The 17,021-nt window shown below is 33.5% G+C and overlaps 2 protein-coding genes across 7 annotated transcripts in view; both read right to left on the bottom strand.

The window, feature by feature from the left end:
* The window catches only part of LOC114760607 (ankyrin repeat-containing protein NPR4-like), a 49,219-nt gene that overhangs the window by 842 nt on the left and 31,356 nt on the right, over positions 1–17,021 (bottom strand). For 2 of the 6 annotated variants that reach the window (XM_028949876.1, XM_028949881.1), the window contains exons 1-8: positions 5,399–5,473; positions 3,386–3,478; positions 2,996–3,302; positions 1,920–2,414; positions 1,651–1,800; positions 1,331–1,411; positions 731–778; positions 192–616 (exon numbers count right to left, since the gene is read on the bottom strand). In XM_028949876.1, coding sequence (XP_028805709.1) covers positions 192–616; positions 731–778; positions 1,331–1,411; positions 1,651–1,800; positions 1,920–2,414; positions 2,996–3,290 — 1,494 coding nt within the window. In that variant the 5' untranslated portion in view covers positions 3,291–3,302; positions 3,386–3,478; positions 5,399–5,473. Of the gene's footprint in view, positions 1–191; positions 617–730; positions 779–1,330; positions 1,412–1,650; positions 1,801–1,919; positions 2,415–2,995; positions 3,303–3,385; positions 3,479–3,584; positions 3,662–5,398; positions 5,474–17,021 lie in introns of those variants that run through there. The other 4 variants (XM_028949877.1, XM_028949878.1, XM_028949880.1 and 1 more) reach the window with 4 other exon arrangements.
* LOC114760596 (ankyrin repeat-containing protein ITN1-like) lies at positions 13,772–16,029 on the bottom strand. The gene is made up of 5 exons (XM_028949854.1): positions 15,540–16,029; positions 15,306–15,415; positions 14,201–14,428; positions 13,893–14,123; positions 13,772–13,801 (listed from the first exon to the last, which is right to left on the bottom strand). The coding sequence occupies exons 1-5, from the start codon at positions 16,027–16,029 to the stop codon at positions 13,772–13,774; spliced, it is 1,089 nt and encodes a 362-aa protein (XP_028805687.1).

Below are 17,021 nucleotides of genomic sequence, written 5' to 3'. Positions count from 1 at the left end.
TAACATCACTATTTTAATAGTCAATGTTAGTTATCTTAAAAGTAAGGGACAACATTACTATGATTTTAAACTTTCGAGATAAATTTGCAGTAAAAACTTTCAGGGTTCCTAATGCTTCTAATAAATAAGTGAAAACTTTCGTGATAAATTTACACTTTAACCTTATATATAAATATATATATATATCTAACCTTGAACCATTGCATTTCTCTTTGCATCTGCAGAGCTGCACCGGAGACGCGGTTAAGTTGGTTAGAAGGACCCAGCATGGCTGCCATATGCATCATACAATGTCCGGAGGTATCTACCACTGATGCTATTAAATTCTTGAAGCGATACTCGTGGATTAGGTTGAAAACCTCAGCTTGACGGCATTCAACAGCACAGAAAAAAGTGTTCCGATTCCCTAAGCTTGAAGTAAACTGGATTAGTTGTGGGTTTGTTTTTGATACTTCGGACAAAAAATCAACAAGCCCTTCTCTGGCCGCAATGTACAACGTATTTATAACGATCCCATGCTGTTGCCTATCCAAAAGAGGTGCCCTCTGACAAAGTAGTTTCAGAATTTGAGATGCTCGTTCATGCAGCAACTTTAGCTCATATATTTCCTTCACTCCTATATATATATTCACAACTCATCACGTATAATTATATATCTCTAGCTTGTGTTTATGAGATTTATTTAAAAAGATACAAGGTATGAAATTTCTTAGCATATGATATGATATACCTAATCGATTATAGGTGTTAGAGATGAACCAGTGTAGTAGACCATGCCCTGTTGCAAGCAAAGTGTTAAAACAACATAGTGACGAATAGGAATTTGGATCTAGGCCAAGGATCCCACTTAAGTGTGAACATTTAGCACTCAGTATAATATTTTCTTCTGTCCTTAATATAAGAACTAGATAACCTAATTTTGAGAGATTAAGAAAAGTAATTAATTTAATTATTTGTAACAAATATATGTTGACTTCCCTATTTAATCAAGTATATTGAAACTACCTCTCGGTGGAAATCTATTATAATCAATGGGATATTTTGGAATAAACACCATAAATTTAGGAGACATATATTGAAGTCTTATATTTATGACCAAATTCAACCCCTTAATTAGCTCTTATATTTAGGACTAAAGGCATTAGTTGAGGCTTGAAGATATATATATCTTAACTAAACTATGTAATCATATTTTACTTGCATTTTTAAATCATTTGAGAGAATTTAGAAATAATTAACTTGGGCTTTTTGACACACACGCACGCTCTCTCTAAGTATACATACATACATCTCTATATATATATGTATGTATGTATGTATGTATATGTACCTTGAATGCTTTTATCGTCGCCTTCTTGTTGAATGTCTACACAAACATTATCAGTTGTTGTGGTTGATGGTTTAGGTATGGCTTCCGCCGAAAAGAGAGACAAGGGAAACAAAGAAAAATGAGTGTCTCATTGAAGGTAAAACAGAAAATGGATAGAAAGAAGCCCCCTTACTGACTTAGTTTAACGGCCTTTTCACATTTAAATAGGAGAGGATATTATAATAAGAGATTATTAAAGACATGCAGAATTAAACAAGCATAATAAGCATATATATAGATTCTGTAAAGATAGATATTCGGAAAAGTAGCGAGAGACTCACACTTATAAATCCATCTTTTCCAGAATCCAAGTTGACTTACACTCTCAACTGCAGCTGGCATGCTTGCTATACTTGCAATTGGTGTCCAATTGGTGTGGTCTGCGGCAAAAATGATATCTTCACATTGTTCAAGCAGATGCCGAGCAATATCTGTAATTATTATATTTAGTCATGGCAAGATGTGAAATAAAGAGAAGAAAACACAAGCCCACAAAATCAGAGGAATAATATCAGTTCCCATTAAGGGCTGGACAGGTAGGTTTGATTACCAAGTTCACCGGCTTCGAAACATGCACGAAGAAGACGAGAACCTAGATAGCCATTTTGAGGTTTGAGGACTTCCAATGGGGTTTCCTTATAGAGAAAACGTCCCATTTCTTTCTGACCAGCACCAATGGCCAATGCAACAGGAAGATGATATCTCAAGTCCGGAGTGTCCAGTATGTTTCTATTCTTATTAAGCATGCATTTTGCGATTTCAACGACCCCAGTGGATGCAGCAATTGCAAGTGGAGTAGAGCCATAATCGTCGACTATTTCCAGGAATTCTGAGTCAGCTAATCTCACCAACTCCTTCACTAGTTCTACATGTCCAAAAAGCGCAGCCACATGGAGAGGTGTTCCGTTTGTAGCTGTAAGTTTTGCCGTCCAAGCACTTGAATGTTGCTCTAGGATTTGTTTTGCTTCCTCCAACTTGTTAGCACATATAGCTTTGTGCAAAATGCCGACGTCAAAAGAAGTTTCTCCCGCTGCGTTCATGGCAGCTGACCAACAATTCACGTGTACATATACATATATATGTACATATAGATATATCAGCACGAGTAGTAATTAATTTTTTCATATCAGTTAATTTTTTCATATCAGTATGTCGTAATTGAATTGTTTTTTCCCCCTAATGAAGACTGAATAACATTACTTCACAAGGAAATAAAAGGAAAAAAGTAACAAACATTAGCTAAGAAAAGAATTGAGTTGTTTTCTAACTGCACAATCGGGAAACAGTTGTGCGCATATGTAAAGGTTAATGTATTAATTTGTCCTAGAAGCCACTCAGAAGTCACTACGAGCGTTGGGCATCCAAACCTTTTTTTTTTTTTTTTGGGTGCAAGTTTATCCTAAAGTTTAAAATCTTAGCAATATTGTCTCCTCACGATAAAAAAACTAACATTGACTGTTAAAATTATTATAGCAGCAGCAATATTATTATATTTTAAACTTCCAGGCAAATTTGCATCCGAAAAAGCCTCCGATCGCCCAGTGCCTTGGAATGAACAAATTTGAATATTAATCCTATATACAGACACACACACACATACAGGGTCATATATATATATAAGGTTACCAGATGGTTTGGGGGCGAAGTTGTGATGAAGAAGGCGCCAGGCAGCCTTGGCTTCAGGGACGACTTCTATAAGATGAAGAGTCTGGGGCGAGCATGAGATGCGTAAGATGCGCAATGCTTCTTCATTCTTTTGTCTCCAAGAGGGATCATCTTGATGAGTAGCTGCATCATCAATCATTACTCCCCAAAGACGGTGGGCTATCAGATAGTTTTTAACCAAATTAAACCACTCTCTCGAGTTCTCCTTCGTAAGTGGCTTTATAACTTTGCCGTTATAAACACACGTCTCAGCCATAACTCACTCAACCTGCAAACGGAAACACTGTTGAGATTTCAAGTGTATTTCAAATTCAAATCATACATAGCAACGTTTTCATAATTAAAACATACGTTATTCTAACTTTCTTGTTTGTTTTCCTGGCGCCTTTGTACCAAGCTGTACGTCTCAGTTGGAACCTGGACGTTGCTTTTGCGCGGAATTACCTAATAATCATCATTCCGTTGCATTTCAATGATTAAGATGAAGGCAAAAATACTATAAACAATCATTGATTTTAGAAAAAGAACATATATGAAATTCTTTCCGTACCTTATAACTTGCAAACAATCAATCCCTTCCCTACCATGCCCGGATTATGTGAGAACTCATATATATATATATATATATATATATATATAAGTAACCATCAATTAATTGTAGGAGGCTTAGTTTTAGTCCAAATATAATTTTAAAATACATATTTTGTTTATATATTCGTGTGTTAATTAAAAGAAAAAAAGAAAAAATGACAACAAAAAAAACCGACTAAATTCTCAATTTGGTTTCGTAACAGGTATTAACAACACTAAATTCATAAATAATAATAAATTTTTGTTACGTGTGTAATTTTCTAACTTCCTTTTTCTTGTGTGTGTAATTTTCCCAAAAAATAACTGAAATTTTTTAAAAATTTTAATCCTGAGAATATACAATTTTAATATATACGTGTCGAAACTCGGACGTGGCTTCTCTTCTTTTCTCTTGCCATCCGCTGCCCTCCTCTCCCCTCAAAGTTGCAGGCGTTTTGAGTGAAAAACAAGAGAGAGTGAGTGCTTTTCTATAAATATATATATTTAGTATTTTAAAATATTTTTTCAGTATCTTTAAGTATTTCAAATTAATTTTTAATACATTTATCACTCTATAATGTTTTTCTAGTAGTACTCAACATCTAACTCTCAATGTCGTAAAAATTTAATATCCAGTATCTGACATCCATTATATGAAATTATTTTTTAATAACATCTAATATCATAAATTAATTTTTAGTATATCTTGAAGTAATTTTTCATATAATATTTTATGGTCACTAAAATCTGGTTCTAGATACTTGATACTGCTAACAAAACACCGCATCATGTTGGATGTTATATAGGCGTTGCTGAAAAAAATATTTTAGCCTGTTAAGCAGACTAAAAATTTTTTTTACAATACTAAGTGCTATTAAGAAATATCTTATAATGCTGAATATTAAATATTGGGTGCTATTAAAAAAATATTTTTCTTTACTGAGTACATTAACGGTTAATTTAGGATAGAAAATGACACTGAAGAAATATTTTAAGATAATAGATATATTTTTTAAATTGAAAAAAGGCCTCTCCCTCCCTTACTTTCACTCAAAACCCTGCAGCTTTTAGGGTAGAGGAGGGCAGCGGGTGGTAAGGGAAAAGGAGAGAAGCCGCCTCCGTCGAAACTCAGAACCATTCCATGGTCAAAAGGCAAAAAAGAAAAAAAAGAAAAAAAACTCAAAACCATTCACGTTGGATGGATGAGAATTAGATGTTTTCTTTTTTATAGTTTTGCATATTTTTTATTTTATATATATATTTAATTTTTTTATGCACAGAAAATGCGGGGTGTTTCTTTTTATTTGTTCGCCACAGCACTAACCCTGCTGAGTTGGCGGGCTACCCGAGTTAAAATTCTTAGACCTTATCTGAACGGGCTCTTTTCGTTCTTGTACCGGAGATAACTCGTTTAACCAGCTGAGTTGGTGCGCTACCCGAGTTAAAACTCTTAGATCTGAACGGGCTGTTTTTTTTTTTTGGGGGGGGGGGGAGAATTAAAAGGAAGAAAAAAGAGGTCGTCCAAGTTCGTTTGTGTTGTCCTCTGTGAATCTTATGACAATAGAGATGAAGTAGAAATAGAGCAATGAAAAAGAGAGGAGAGAAAGAGAGAAGATAGAGAGAAGAGAGGGGGAAGAAGAAGATCCAAGATGAAAACAAGTAAAGAACAGAAAAAAATTGAAGTATAAACTGGAAAGAAAAAAGGGAGGAGAAATGAATCAGAGATGGGAAGAGAAAAAAAAGGAGTAAATAGAAGAAGAAAGTTGAAAACATAGAAGTGAGAAAAGCTCTTACCGGAACCAAGGAAGAAGACGATGACTTGCTCACGCTTTCAGTCCTCCCAATTCTCCACTACTGAAAAAATTGAAAATCCAATGCTAAACACAAGAATGAAGAAAGAAGAGAGCTATTTCACTCAAAAAGAAAGAAGAGAGCTATAAATGGCCAAGATATACCGACATACTGTACAATTTTCAAATAATGCACTTTTTCAGTCTGGTCAACAAACAAAAGTGAATTCAAACTGTACTCCTTTTTAACACTTTATTATAATTTTATTTTTGCATTGAATCATGAAATCGTTATTTATGACTATAAACTGCGGGTCGGTTTGGGTAACATCCGAAACCGAGGTTTGAGGATTCAGACCACGGTTTTAATGAAAAAGTTGCCAAACAAGGGTTAAAATTAATAAGCCATGGTTTTGGGTTAAAACTATAGTTTTAGATTCAAAACTATAGTTTCAGAAAAAGTGAATCAATTTTGCTTCTGATTCAAATTGAAGCATATGATTGTGTCTGTCAACTTAGATTTTAACGATAATATGATTTTAATATCCCTCAATTATTATTTTATAAACACATTTAATCTTAAATTTTATAAATATATATACACATATTAATTAATTATTAATTATATTATCTTATATATTATTAATTATGTTGGTAAAAAATATATTATTAACAAATTTATTCCTTCAAATTAAAATATTTTATAAAATCCATCTTTTTTGTAATTATCATATTAATTTATGTTTTTTTTAGTAATTTGTACATATAAAAAGTATTTCTAATAATAGCTATCCAAATACTCTCACTTTATCAGAATCACTTTTTCACAAAATTTATTCTTCACAAAACCTATTCTCTCAAGAATTTACTTCTCCAGAAGTTATTCTCCAAACAATAATTTGGTTTTATCCAAACACCTCCTGCATTTTGATAGGTTAAAGTTTTTTTTTGGGTTTAAATTAGTTAATATAAAATTGACAAATTTTGTATCAACGTTGTGTTGTTTCATTCAAAACTTTATTCATTGCAGTGTTGTTATATTAATACGTAGACCTATTATATATTTACTTTTACATATGTTATTATATACATACCGCAACTTTTTTATCAAATTTTTTATTTTAATTATTACCGATTTAATTCTAAGTTGATCCTAATGTAATCCGTTAATCTTTTAAATCACTATTTCTATCAGTTCATTGCCGTGTGATTTTTAGTACCTTATTTTTTTTCCACCCTAACAGGACAATTTTATTCTAAATATTTTTTACAATATTGTCAATGGTTGTCAGTCATTATTATAATAATAATTTCAACTACTTCCTTTTTTGCTTGAGAAAATTACATTTACGTCCCATATAAAATAATTAATTCATAAAAAGTCTCACAAAATCCCGAAATGATTCCTAAATCCCTGAAGACCTGTGTGTAATATATTATAATTGTGAAATTACCTATTTACCCCTATTAATTTGAACCCAATGTAATTCATTTACAATCTCAGTAGTGGCTGTTGACAACCCGAGAAGAAGTGGTTGACAACCTCGGCAATACCTTTAACAATTCATTCACTTCTCCTCGGGTTGTCGACAGTCACTGTTGAGGTTGTAAATGAATTGTTATCATAAAATTAGTAGGGATAAATAAGTAATTTCATAATTACAATTTATTACACACAGATCGTTGAGGACTTAGGAATTATTTCGGATTTTTAGGGACTTTTTCTGAATTAATTATCTTATGTAGAACCTGAGTGTAATTTTCTCTTTTTGTTTTTGAATGAGGCGGCACAGTTAACAAGACACATTAATTATACTTCAAACTAAGTACTTTTTAATAATTAATTAGACTGGTAGCTTATGCTATGGAATCAAGGGAGTATCTACCGGTCAGCTGCTTTTTATTTTTTTAATTTTTGGATTAAAGAGTTTTCAACATCTTAAAATATTTTTTTAGGTACATTTAATATGTTAAAATATTTTTCAGAGTATCTAACATTCTAAATTTTTTTTTTTTGCTTTAGTGTTGTATACATCAAAAAACATTTTTGGTTGCTAGACATTAAAAAAAAAAGATATTTTACGATACAGGATGCACTAAAAAATACTTTAAACTGCTGGACGTATTTAACAAAATACCTCAAAATATTATATATATCACAAAATATTTCATAATACTGAATATATCTGTAAAAATACCCTGAGTGCACCTTGATCCTTTAATTTTTTGTTTCATGTGTATATTTAAATCTAGGCCTATATTCTAGGCCAAGGTGGTATATGGGGACAAAAATCATTGGCACCCGCAATCCTCTAATGTTCTTCGCGTCCATTTATTTTGCTTGGAAACTGTGAAAAGAAATCATATTCACCTCACACTGTGACCGTAAAGATCCTATGATCCAATCCTATCCTAAATGTAAATCACTTGTTGGAGAGTTTTGGTCGAAGCATTAAAAAATAAGGGATTGAGATTATGATTGTAATTAAAAAAATCATTAAAATAGTATTTAGCATGAGTAATTTCTTATTATATAGAATTAGACAAACTCATAGAAGTGAGATTGGAAAATACCATTTCCCCCTATGATATTCTCTAATCCCACATACATGGGTTTGACTAATCTCATATAAGAAGTAATCTCTTATACTCCCAAATACTGGGAGTACTAAATACTGTTTTAATATATTTTCTCAATTGTAATCTCAATCCCAATTCCTCATTTTCAATACTTTCTACCAAATGTAACCTTTATTCTAAGTCAGTTGCAGTATATTCAATATTTGTTTTCCAGTTTTATGTTTATTTAATTTTTAGTGGAAAGAGAGTAAAAAGGAAAAGATAAAAAATTTTTAATAAAAATTAAAATTGAAAAAATTTATCAACTAAATGGGTCCTATTTCTTGGTATATGAGAATGTATTCTAACTGATTTATATTGAGGACCAAAGTGGTACTATTTCGCCTTGAAAATTTATTTATGTGCTCCATTTAGTCCTTTTTATAAGTTAGCAAAAAGATCCTTTTGATCAGAGTCCAAAATTTGAATTAACGAGGTGTTTGGATTAGCTTCTTGAAAATGATTTTATTGCGTACAAGATATTTATATGAGAGGAGCTTTATCTCAACTTTCTCATTTGGTCTTATTTATAAGGTACTTTTAAAATGTTTTATATATATTAAGGAAAACCTTAAATTGCATTAGCTCTCTATTAAAATATAACAACTTTCTAACTTTATCCCTATTTAATATATGAGTATATCTTTCAAAAATATAACTATCTACACTATAATAAATGAAAGATAATATAGTACATTTATAGTAAACATTTAATGAAGTGACTTATAAATAGAACCAAGAAAAATCATCACTCTGCCTATAAATGGGCCCAAAAGAGTATGTAAAACACTTTTTTTATGTGATTATAAGGGTTGACAAACTCCCTCTTAGTTTGATACTCCCTCCGTTCCTTATTATAAGAGACGAATAACCGAATTACGTTGATAAAAAAAGCAGTTAAAATTAGTTAAGAACAATCAATGTGTAAAAAGTATAATTTTTTTTCCAAAAATGCCCTTATTAATAAGGAGAGAGAGCATAAGAGAGAACAATTAAATTATTAAAAGAAAGAGAAGTGGGAGGGAGAGAGAGTGTGAATTGGAGAAAAAATAAATATGGGTAAAATAGGAAATCAACACAAAAAAGTAAAGACAACTTTTAAGTGTCTCTTATATATAAGAACATGCCATAAGTATCAAATGTCTCTTATAATAAGGAACGGAGGGAGTACTATTTATAAGATCCTGTTTAGGTATGGCAGAACATTAAATACATTTTTACCAATTTCAACGTATTTACATAAAGAATTAATTGCACCTTTTTAAGTTTCTAAAAAGTGAGAGAGATATTTAGAATTCATATTAAAAAAAAAAAGGTCAACCGCAAATCAAGTAATTTCAAAAATTTTCAAGAATTAAGAACTATTTACTTGATGATTTTTGAAAATAATATAAAGAGGCTCAATTTATCTGTATACGTTGTAACATTCTCCTTTCAGGACAGCTCGTCGTAGCGAAGAGTGAGGATTGCCGTGATGAAAGCCTAAAGCGTGATGTTTCATTAAAACGAGTTTGCCATGGCAAATGATTAAAATTTTAAATACAGAAGAGGGTTGTACGAGCCATCACTTTTTGGAGTTTAAGAGTTTAAAGAGTGGGGTTTCTCTGCTAGGAATAACCCAGAGCAACTTTTTGGAAAATTCTGAGAACTCCGTCAGTGACTATCAGCAACTCTGGTCTTTCCATTTTCTTTTATCTTCTTCATTCTTCCTCCTCCTCACCTAATTGGGGTTTTAGGGTAACCTGTTGGGAATATTTTATTAGCTTTTGATCCAGCTTTATGCTTTGTTCTTATAGTAAATTTAAACAATCAAAGAATATTAGAGAAATGATTCAGCTATCTCACAAGTTACTCTCGGAGTTCAAGTAACGTGAAATTCTTACTCATCTCTTCTCCTGGCTCCTCCAAGGGAAGCCTCTAACCAAGTAACTTTTATGATGAGATTTAGAAATAGGAAAAACTGAATAGGCAAGTGTTGAACTTTGCTATTGAAAATTAAAGTTTTGATTATGAATGGTTGTAAAGATAACATTAGATTTTTGAAAATTCCAGGAATGGATAAAAGCCTTAAAAGTTAGATTTTAGAATGTTATGAATTTCTGTCAGGGATTATGCATTTCACCAGGACAAAAGGGTTAGCTCGAAACGACGAACAAAGCTAGGCACCTCAGCGAGATTCCTCTTTTGCCATGGCGAAGGTAAGGTGTTTGCCGCAACAAGAGACCCAGAACTGTGGTTGCCTGATTTTCTTATGATTTTGTGATTTAGAACTATGAATATGAGAGGTATGATTTATAGCCACATGTTGGTACTTTATTATTGTGGTTATGACACAATTAAAACCCTACTGCTTTGTATACGTGGTAATGGCTGTTAAGCTGAACTAATGATGTTATAATAATACTGTTAAGAATTGAGGAATATCTTGATTTGAAATTAATATAAATTGTAATAATGGGGAGGTAATATTGTTGGTAGTTATTCTTAACTATGTGGTTCACCTCTATAAAGCACATCATGGTTAGCACTCTGGAGAGGCTAGTATACCCTCATTTTGTGACACTCCAAGAGTATCCTAGGATAGTATACCCCAAGGGCAGCATACCCGCTAGGATATTGGGCAATAAACACATTAAAGCAGCAAACTCTTTTTTTGGAGGAGTCTATTGCCTGCGTGTGCTCTTCTAAATTTAGCCAGTCCACATCACACGTGAGGAAAGCTCATAAAAGTCACCGATCATATGGTAGGATTCAACCTGAGATTTAGGTTGGCAGGTATAAAGAGGACAGAAGGCGGGAATTGAAATTAATTAATGAACAATAATGGAAAACTATGAATTATGGTATTCTTGTCTTTACTTTGCTCTATATGGCATGTTATTGTTTTGGTTATGGAATAGTAATGTAAATAATATTTTCCTTAATTATTAGTCCTATTGAGTATCTCTTAGAGGTGCTAGTTGGCACAGTGGGTAGAAGTTAATACTGGGGCATTTTGTCTCACTTCGTTACTTTTTACAAGTGAGAATAGTAGAGGAGCCACGCTGGGAAAGAAACATGAGGCTGAACACATGGCAAAGTGACCCCTACCTCAAATCATTCTTTTATGTTAACTTTTGGTTATTTGCACCTGGGACTTTGGCAGTCATTAATTTTTTGGATGTCGTTGAGTTGGTTTAATAAACTTCCATTTTGTTGTAGTTTGGTGTTAACTTGGATATTTGTCAAGAAGGCCCAATTTGGGCCCAGATCCACATCTTGACTGGTAATACAAGTGTGGTGAATAAGCGGATCCTGTTTTATTGATTTACTATTTTCTTTAGTATCTACCCTGTCATTACAACTATGTTAATTAGGCGCAAGGTATCCTCTTTCATGACCATGTTAGGAGTTCAACCTTTTCTAACATGGTTATGTGCTTGAGATAAGTGGAATCTATTATAACCATGATATGATATGCTTTGGATGATGTGCGCTTGTTCCTTATATATCTTTGGTGCGCAGAGAATATGTTAAGTACAATGAGCAGGTTTTTAAAGTGTTACATAAATCACTACCAAAGTCATTGAAGGATGCAGAAGAAAGGCATATGGTAGCAGAGAAAGGTGTTGATGGACAACACCAAACCGGGTTGATGGTTTGATCTGGTGAAGACCTTAGGTTGCATAAAGCAACCAGTGGTATAGTTTGGTCCAACACTGACCCAAAGTCAGGCTGAACTAAACTTGGTCTGGCCAATTTAACTCATATATAATAGGCTTGAAATAGAATCCCAAATGCATGTTTTATGGGATTTCAATACCGCTACGTACTCATGTAAGAGACTGGTACTAAAGGAGAAACAAGGGGAGTTTTTTTTGTAAGAGTTGGGGTGATTGGCTAAACCTTAAGCTAGAAAGGAAGGAAGCAGGAGGAACTTTATTGGCTAAAATTGTGCGTGATTAGATGTTGGTATCTCGAAATAGCGCAACTGCCAAGTTCATAATGCAGAGTGGAAGATGCCTTGAAATACAATAGAACTAATGAAGCAGTACGTTGAGAATTTTAGGCAAAATGGTCTTCGGAGAAGCTGCAAGATGTAGAAGAAATCATATTTGTTGGCTAGAAGCATCCTCAAGAAGAGTGGTGTAAACTCAACATGGATGGGTTGAGAGATTACGGAAGCATAGCAGAATGTAGAGGAGTAATTAGAGGGAATTGTTGAGAGTGCTTGGGTGAAACGCCAAAGATGTAGCTAGTGTAGAGGTATGGGGCATTATTGAAGGCTTAAATTTATATTGGGATCTAGCATTTCGCAAATTGAAGTGGAGTGTGATGCAAAGCAAGTAGTTGATGATATAAATGGAAGAGTAATGCTTAATTAAAACAAACTAAATTTTAGAAATTAAAATCACAGGTTTAAACTTTGAAAGACTAAACTTAAAATTGACTCAAATTTCAATATCAAATTCCAAGGACAATGTTTAATTTGATTCTTTAAACCATATATGCTAATTTTAAATATATACTTTGCAAATATAAAAATTTGATCTGCGTCAGTGCGCTAGGCAGGTAGGCAAAGGAAAGGGCAATATATCCTCCATTTCCCCGTCATTTTACGTGAAGAATTTTATTGGCTATATCTCAAATGTATTAAATTATATCCTAGCGTCATGAAACTATTTTTAGAAATAAGTCAACACACTGTTTTTTAAAAATTCATTTTAACTCCAAGAATTGTTTCATCATACTAGAACTAACAACATTGCTCAATTTTTTTTCAGCAAGCAAAAAAACATTGGTCAGGATAGTGAGATATAATTTCAAAATTGTTCATATTAACATCTTTCAGAATCATATAAGCCGAATCAATGCCCAATATATCCAACAACATATGCCAATTAGAGAAAAGAAAAAGGAGTTATGCAGAAAAAAATGTAAATAGTTCTTCAAATTTGTTAATTAAACCTCTGAAGAGGATTCTCTCTCTCTGTTTTTTTTTTAATCTTCTTTCCCTCCTCTTCTTTCAACATTATTTGAACGTCTGTGTGTGTGTATATGTATGATTTGCAAGAAACTTATATTATTCAATAGAAATATACAGGTTACAGGATGACAACCACATGCACATACATACATTTGTTACAATGGTAATTCCAATTTATATAATTAAATAAGGTAGTATAGAGAAATCAACATTCATTTGTTATAAATAACTAATTTAACCAATTTATTTAATCTCTTCAAATTAATTATTTGGTTCTTATATTAAGGACTAAAGGTAATATATAATTTTTCAACCACATTACCCAGCCTCAAATTAGCTGCACCTATGCAACATCTGGAGAGGATCCTCTCATCTTCTTTTTTTATCCTCTTTCCCCTCCTCTTCCTTTCGATCAACATTTGAACGTGTGTGTGTGTGTCTGTGTGTAGATATATATATGACTTGCGAGAAAAATATATTATTCAGTAGAAATATACAAGTAGTGGGATAATAACAGCAACATTTCATGGCTAAGGGTTTATTTTACATTTCTCTTGAAGATGCCTGGGCCATAAGTAGAATAAATCACATCAAGAAGAAGAGGAAACTGTAACAATACAAAGAGGCTTATTGGGACACTAGCAATAATAACAACAGGAAGATAAGACCATGAGTATATATGCTGGAATAGGAGAATGATGCTTGAACAAAATGCTGCCATCATGGTTAAAATGGACAAGAAGAGCGTAGAAAGGCCTATGATCAATTTTTTTGGTAAGGATATGAGGAAATCTACTTCAGCATAACGTGAGGTGAAAATCCCTAAAAATGTCAGCACAGAAGTTGTTGAGGAAAACAATGATAGTGCATCCGAGATCATGAAAAGTATAAATAACTTGTCTTTCAAAAACACTGGGTGTCCAGTATTTTGATTGTATCCTCCTGGAACAGTAAAAGTTGCCGCAGACATGACGGTAACAATCAAAGCACCAACAACAGAACAAGGAGATGCTGTATCCTTCATCCATTTTTCTCCTGCATCCCTTAAATCTGTGTGAGTTTCTTTGAATGTGTCTTTTGGTGTTTGCCCACTCCAATTATTCAAAGATACCCTCAGTCCAGGAGGTACTAATCTTTCAACTTCCTGCATGCATTTGTTTCATAAAAATAATTATTATATATGCATGCATGGATGTGTATGTGTGTGTATATATTTCCAACCTTGAACCATTGCATTTCACTTTGCATTTGCAGAGCTGGACAGCGGTGAGGTTGGCGATTAGAAGGACCCAACTTAGCTGCAACATGCAGCATGAAATCTTGGTCGGTATCTACCACTGATGCTACTAAATTCTTGAAGCGATACTCGTGAATTAGGCTGAAAACATTAGCTTGACGATGTTCAATAGCATAGAAGAAAGTATTCCAATTTCTATCGTCCAGAGTCAACTGGATTAATTGCGGGTTTGTTTTTGATACTTCAGACAAAAAATCAACAAGCCCTCATTTGGCCGCAAGGCAGAGTGCATTTTTAACTATTCCACGTTGTTGCTCATCCAAAAGAGGTACCCTCCAACAAAGTAGTTTTAGAATTTGAGATGCTTGTGCATGCTTCAACTTCAGCTCATATATTTTCTTCACTCCTATATGTACATTCACAACTCACGTGTAACTATCTCTAGGTTGTGTTTATGAGATTTATTTCATAACGTACACATTAGGTATGCGATTTCTTAGCATACGATATGATATAACTAACAAAGAGTAGACTTTAGGGATGAACCAGTGCAGTAGACCATGCCCTGCTGCAAGCAAAGTGTTAAAAATTCACATTTTAGTTCATTTTTAAATCATTTGAGAGAATTTATAAGTAAGCTTGGGTTTTTCACACACACACACTCTCTCTCTAAGTATGCATACCTTGAATGCTTTTATCGTCACCTTCTTGCTGAATGTCTACACAAACATTATCGGTCGTTGTGGTTGATGGTACAGGTATGGCTTCCACCAAAAAAGGAAGACAAGAGAAGCAAATTAAAAGAAAAATGAGCTTCATTAAAGGTAAAACGGAAAATGGATGGAAAGAAGCTCCCTTATTGACTTAGTTTGATGGTCTTTCCCATTTAAATATAGGAGAGGATGTTATAAGAGACATTAGAGAAATGCAGAATTAAACTGGAGAAAATTTAAAAGTACACTTCCTTTTTTTGTCATTAAATTTTGTAAAAATAAGTATATAGATGGATTCTGTAAAGAAAGATATTTGAAAGGTAGTGAGAGACTCACAGTGATAAATCCATCTTTTCCAGAATTCAAGTTGACTTACACTCTCAACTGCAGAAGGCAAGATTGCTATACTCGCAACTGGTGTCCAATTTGTGTGGTCTATGACAAAAATGATATCTTCGCATTGTTCAAGTAGATGCAGAGCAATATCTGTAATTATTTTACATAGTCATAGCAAGATGTGAAATAAAGAGAAGGGAAAAAAAAGCCAACAAAATTAGATAGAGAAATGATATCTATTCCCATTATGGGATGGGTAGCTAGGTTTGATTACCAAGTTCACCAACTTCGAAACATGCACGAAGAAGTCGAGAACCTAGATAGCCATTTTGGGGTTTCAATACTTCCAATGTGGTTTCCCTATAGAGAAAACGTCCCATTTCTTTCTGACCAGCACCAATGGCCAATGCAACAGGAAGATGAAGTCTCAAGTCTGGAATTTCAAGTAAGTTTCTATTTTTATCAAGCATGCATTTTACAATTTCAGTGTCTCCAGTGGATGCAGCAATTGCAAGTCGAGTAGAGCCATAATCGTCAACTATTTCGAGGAATTCTGGGCTAGCTAATTTCACCATCTCCTCCACTAGTTCTACATGTCCAAAAAGTGCAGCCACATGGAGAGGTGTTCCATTTGTAGCTGTAAGTTTTGCCGTCCAGGCACTTGAATGTTGCTCAAGGATTTGTTTTGCTGCCTCCAAGTTGTTAGAACATATATCATTGTACAAAATGCGCACATCAAAAGAAGTTGCTCCTGCTGCGTTCATGATAGCTAACCAACAATTCACATATATATATGTGTGTGTATATATATCAGCACGAGTAGTAATTAACTTTTTCATATCAGTATGTCTTAATTGAGTTGTTTTTTTCCCCCCTAACGAAGACTGAATAATATCACATGTAAGTACAACAGAAAAAACTATCAAGCTAAGAAAAGAATTGAGTTGTTTTCTAATTACATAGTCGGGAAAGAGAGCTGTGTGTGTATAAGGGTTAATGTGTTAATTTGTCCTAGAAATCACTCAAGAACGCTGGGCACCTGAACTTCTTTTTCCTGTGCAAATTTATTTTATAGTTTAAAATTTTAACAATATTGCCTCTTCACGTCAAAAAACTAATATTGACCGTTAAAATTTTTAACATTAACAGCAGCAATATTATTATATTTTAAATTTTTGAATAAATTTGCATCCGAAAAAACTTGTAAGTGCCCAGCGCCTTGAAATGAAAACTTTCAAGGTAAATTTGAAAATTAACCCTTGTATAAATAATTAAGGTTACGAGATGGTTTGTGGGCGAAGTTGTGATGAAGAATGCGCCAGGCAGCCTTGGCTTCAGCGACTCCTTCTATAAGACGAGGAGTCTCTGGAAAGCATGAGATGCGTAAGATGCGCAATGCTTCTTCATTATTTTGCCTCCAAGAGGGATCATCTTGATGAGTAGCGGCATCATCAGTCATTACACCCCAAAGACGGTGAGCTATCAGATAGTTTTTTACCAAATTAGACCACTCTCTCGATTACCACCCAGAGTACCCCTCAGAGTACCACTTCTCTAGCGGCTTTATAACTCTGTCGTTGTAAACACATTCCTCAGCCATAACTCACTCACTCAATCCGCAATTGGAGAACGCGCGTTTTCATAATTAGAACATATTTACATGCAATTCTTCAAACTAGAGCTACGTGCGTACGTACCTTATGAGGCAAAATCTATAACCTCACAATATGTACCGACCCAAACTCTTACAGCATTA

Source organism: Neltuma alba, unplaced genomic scaffold (assembly GCF_004799145.2).
Source record: "Neltuma alba isolate B1F8T4 unplaced genomic scaffold, ASM479914v2 tig00011004_pilon, whole genome shotgun sequence".
In the NCBI taxonomy this organism is placed as follows: domain Eukaryota; kingdom Viridiplantae; phylum Streptophyta; class Magnoliopsida; order Fabales; family Fabaceae; genus Neltuma; species Neltuma alba.
Note: the sequence above shows the minus strand (reverse complement) of the source record. Positions and strands in the feature narration are given on the sequence as shown.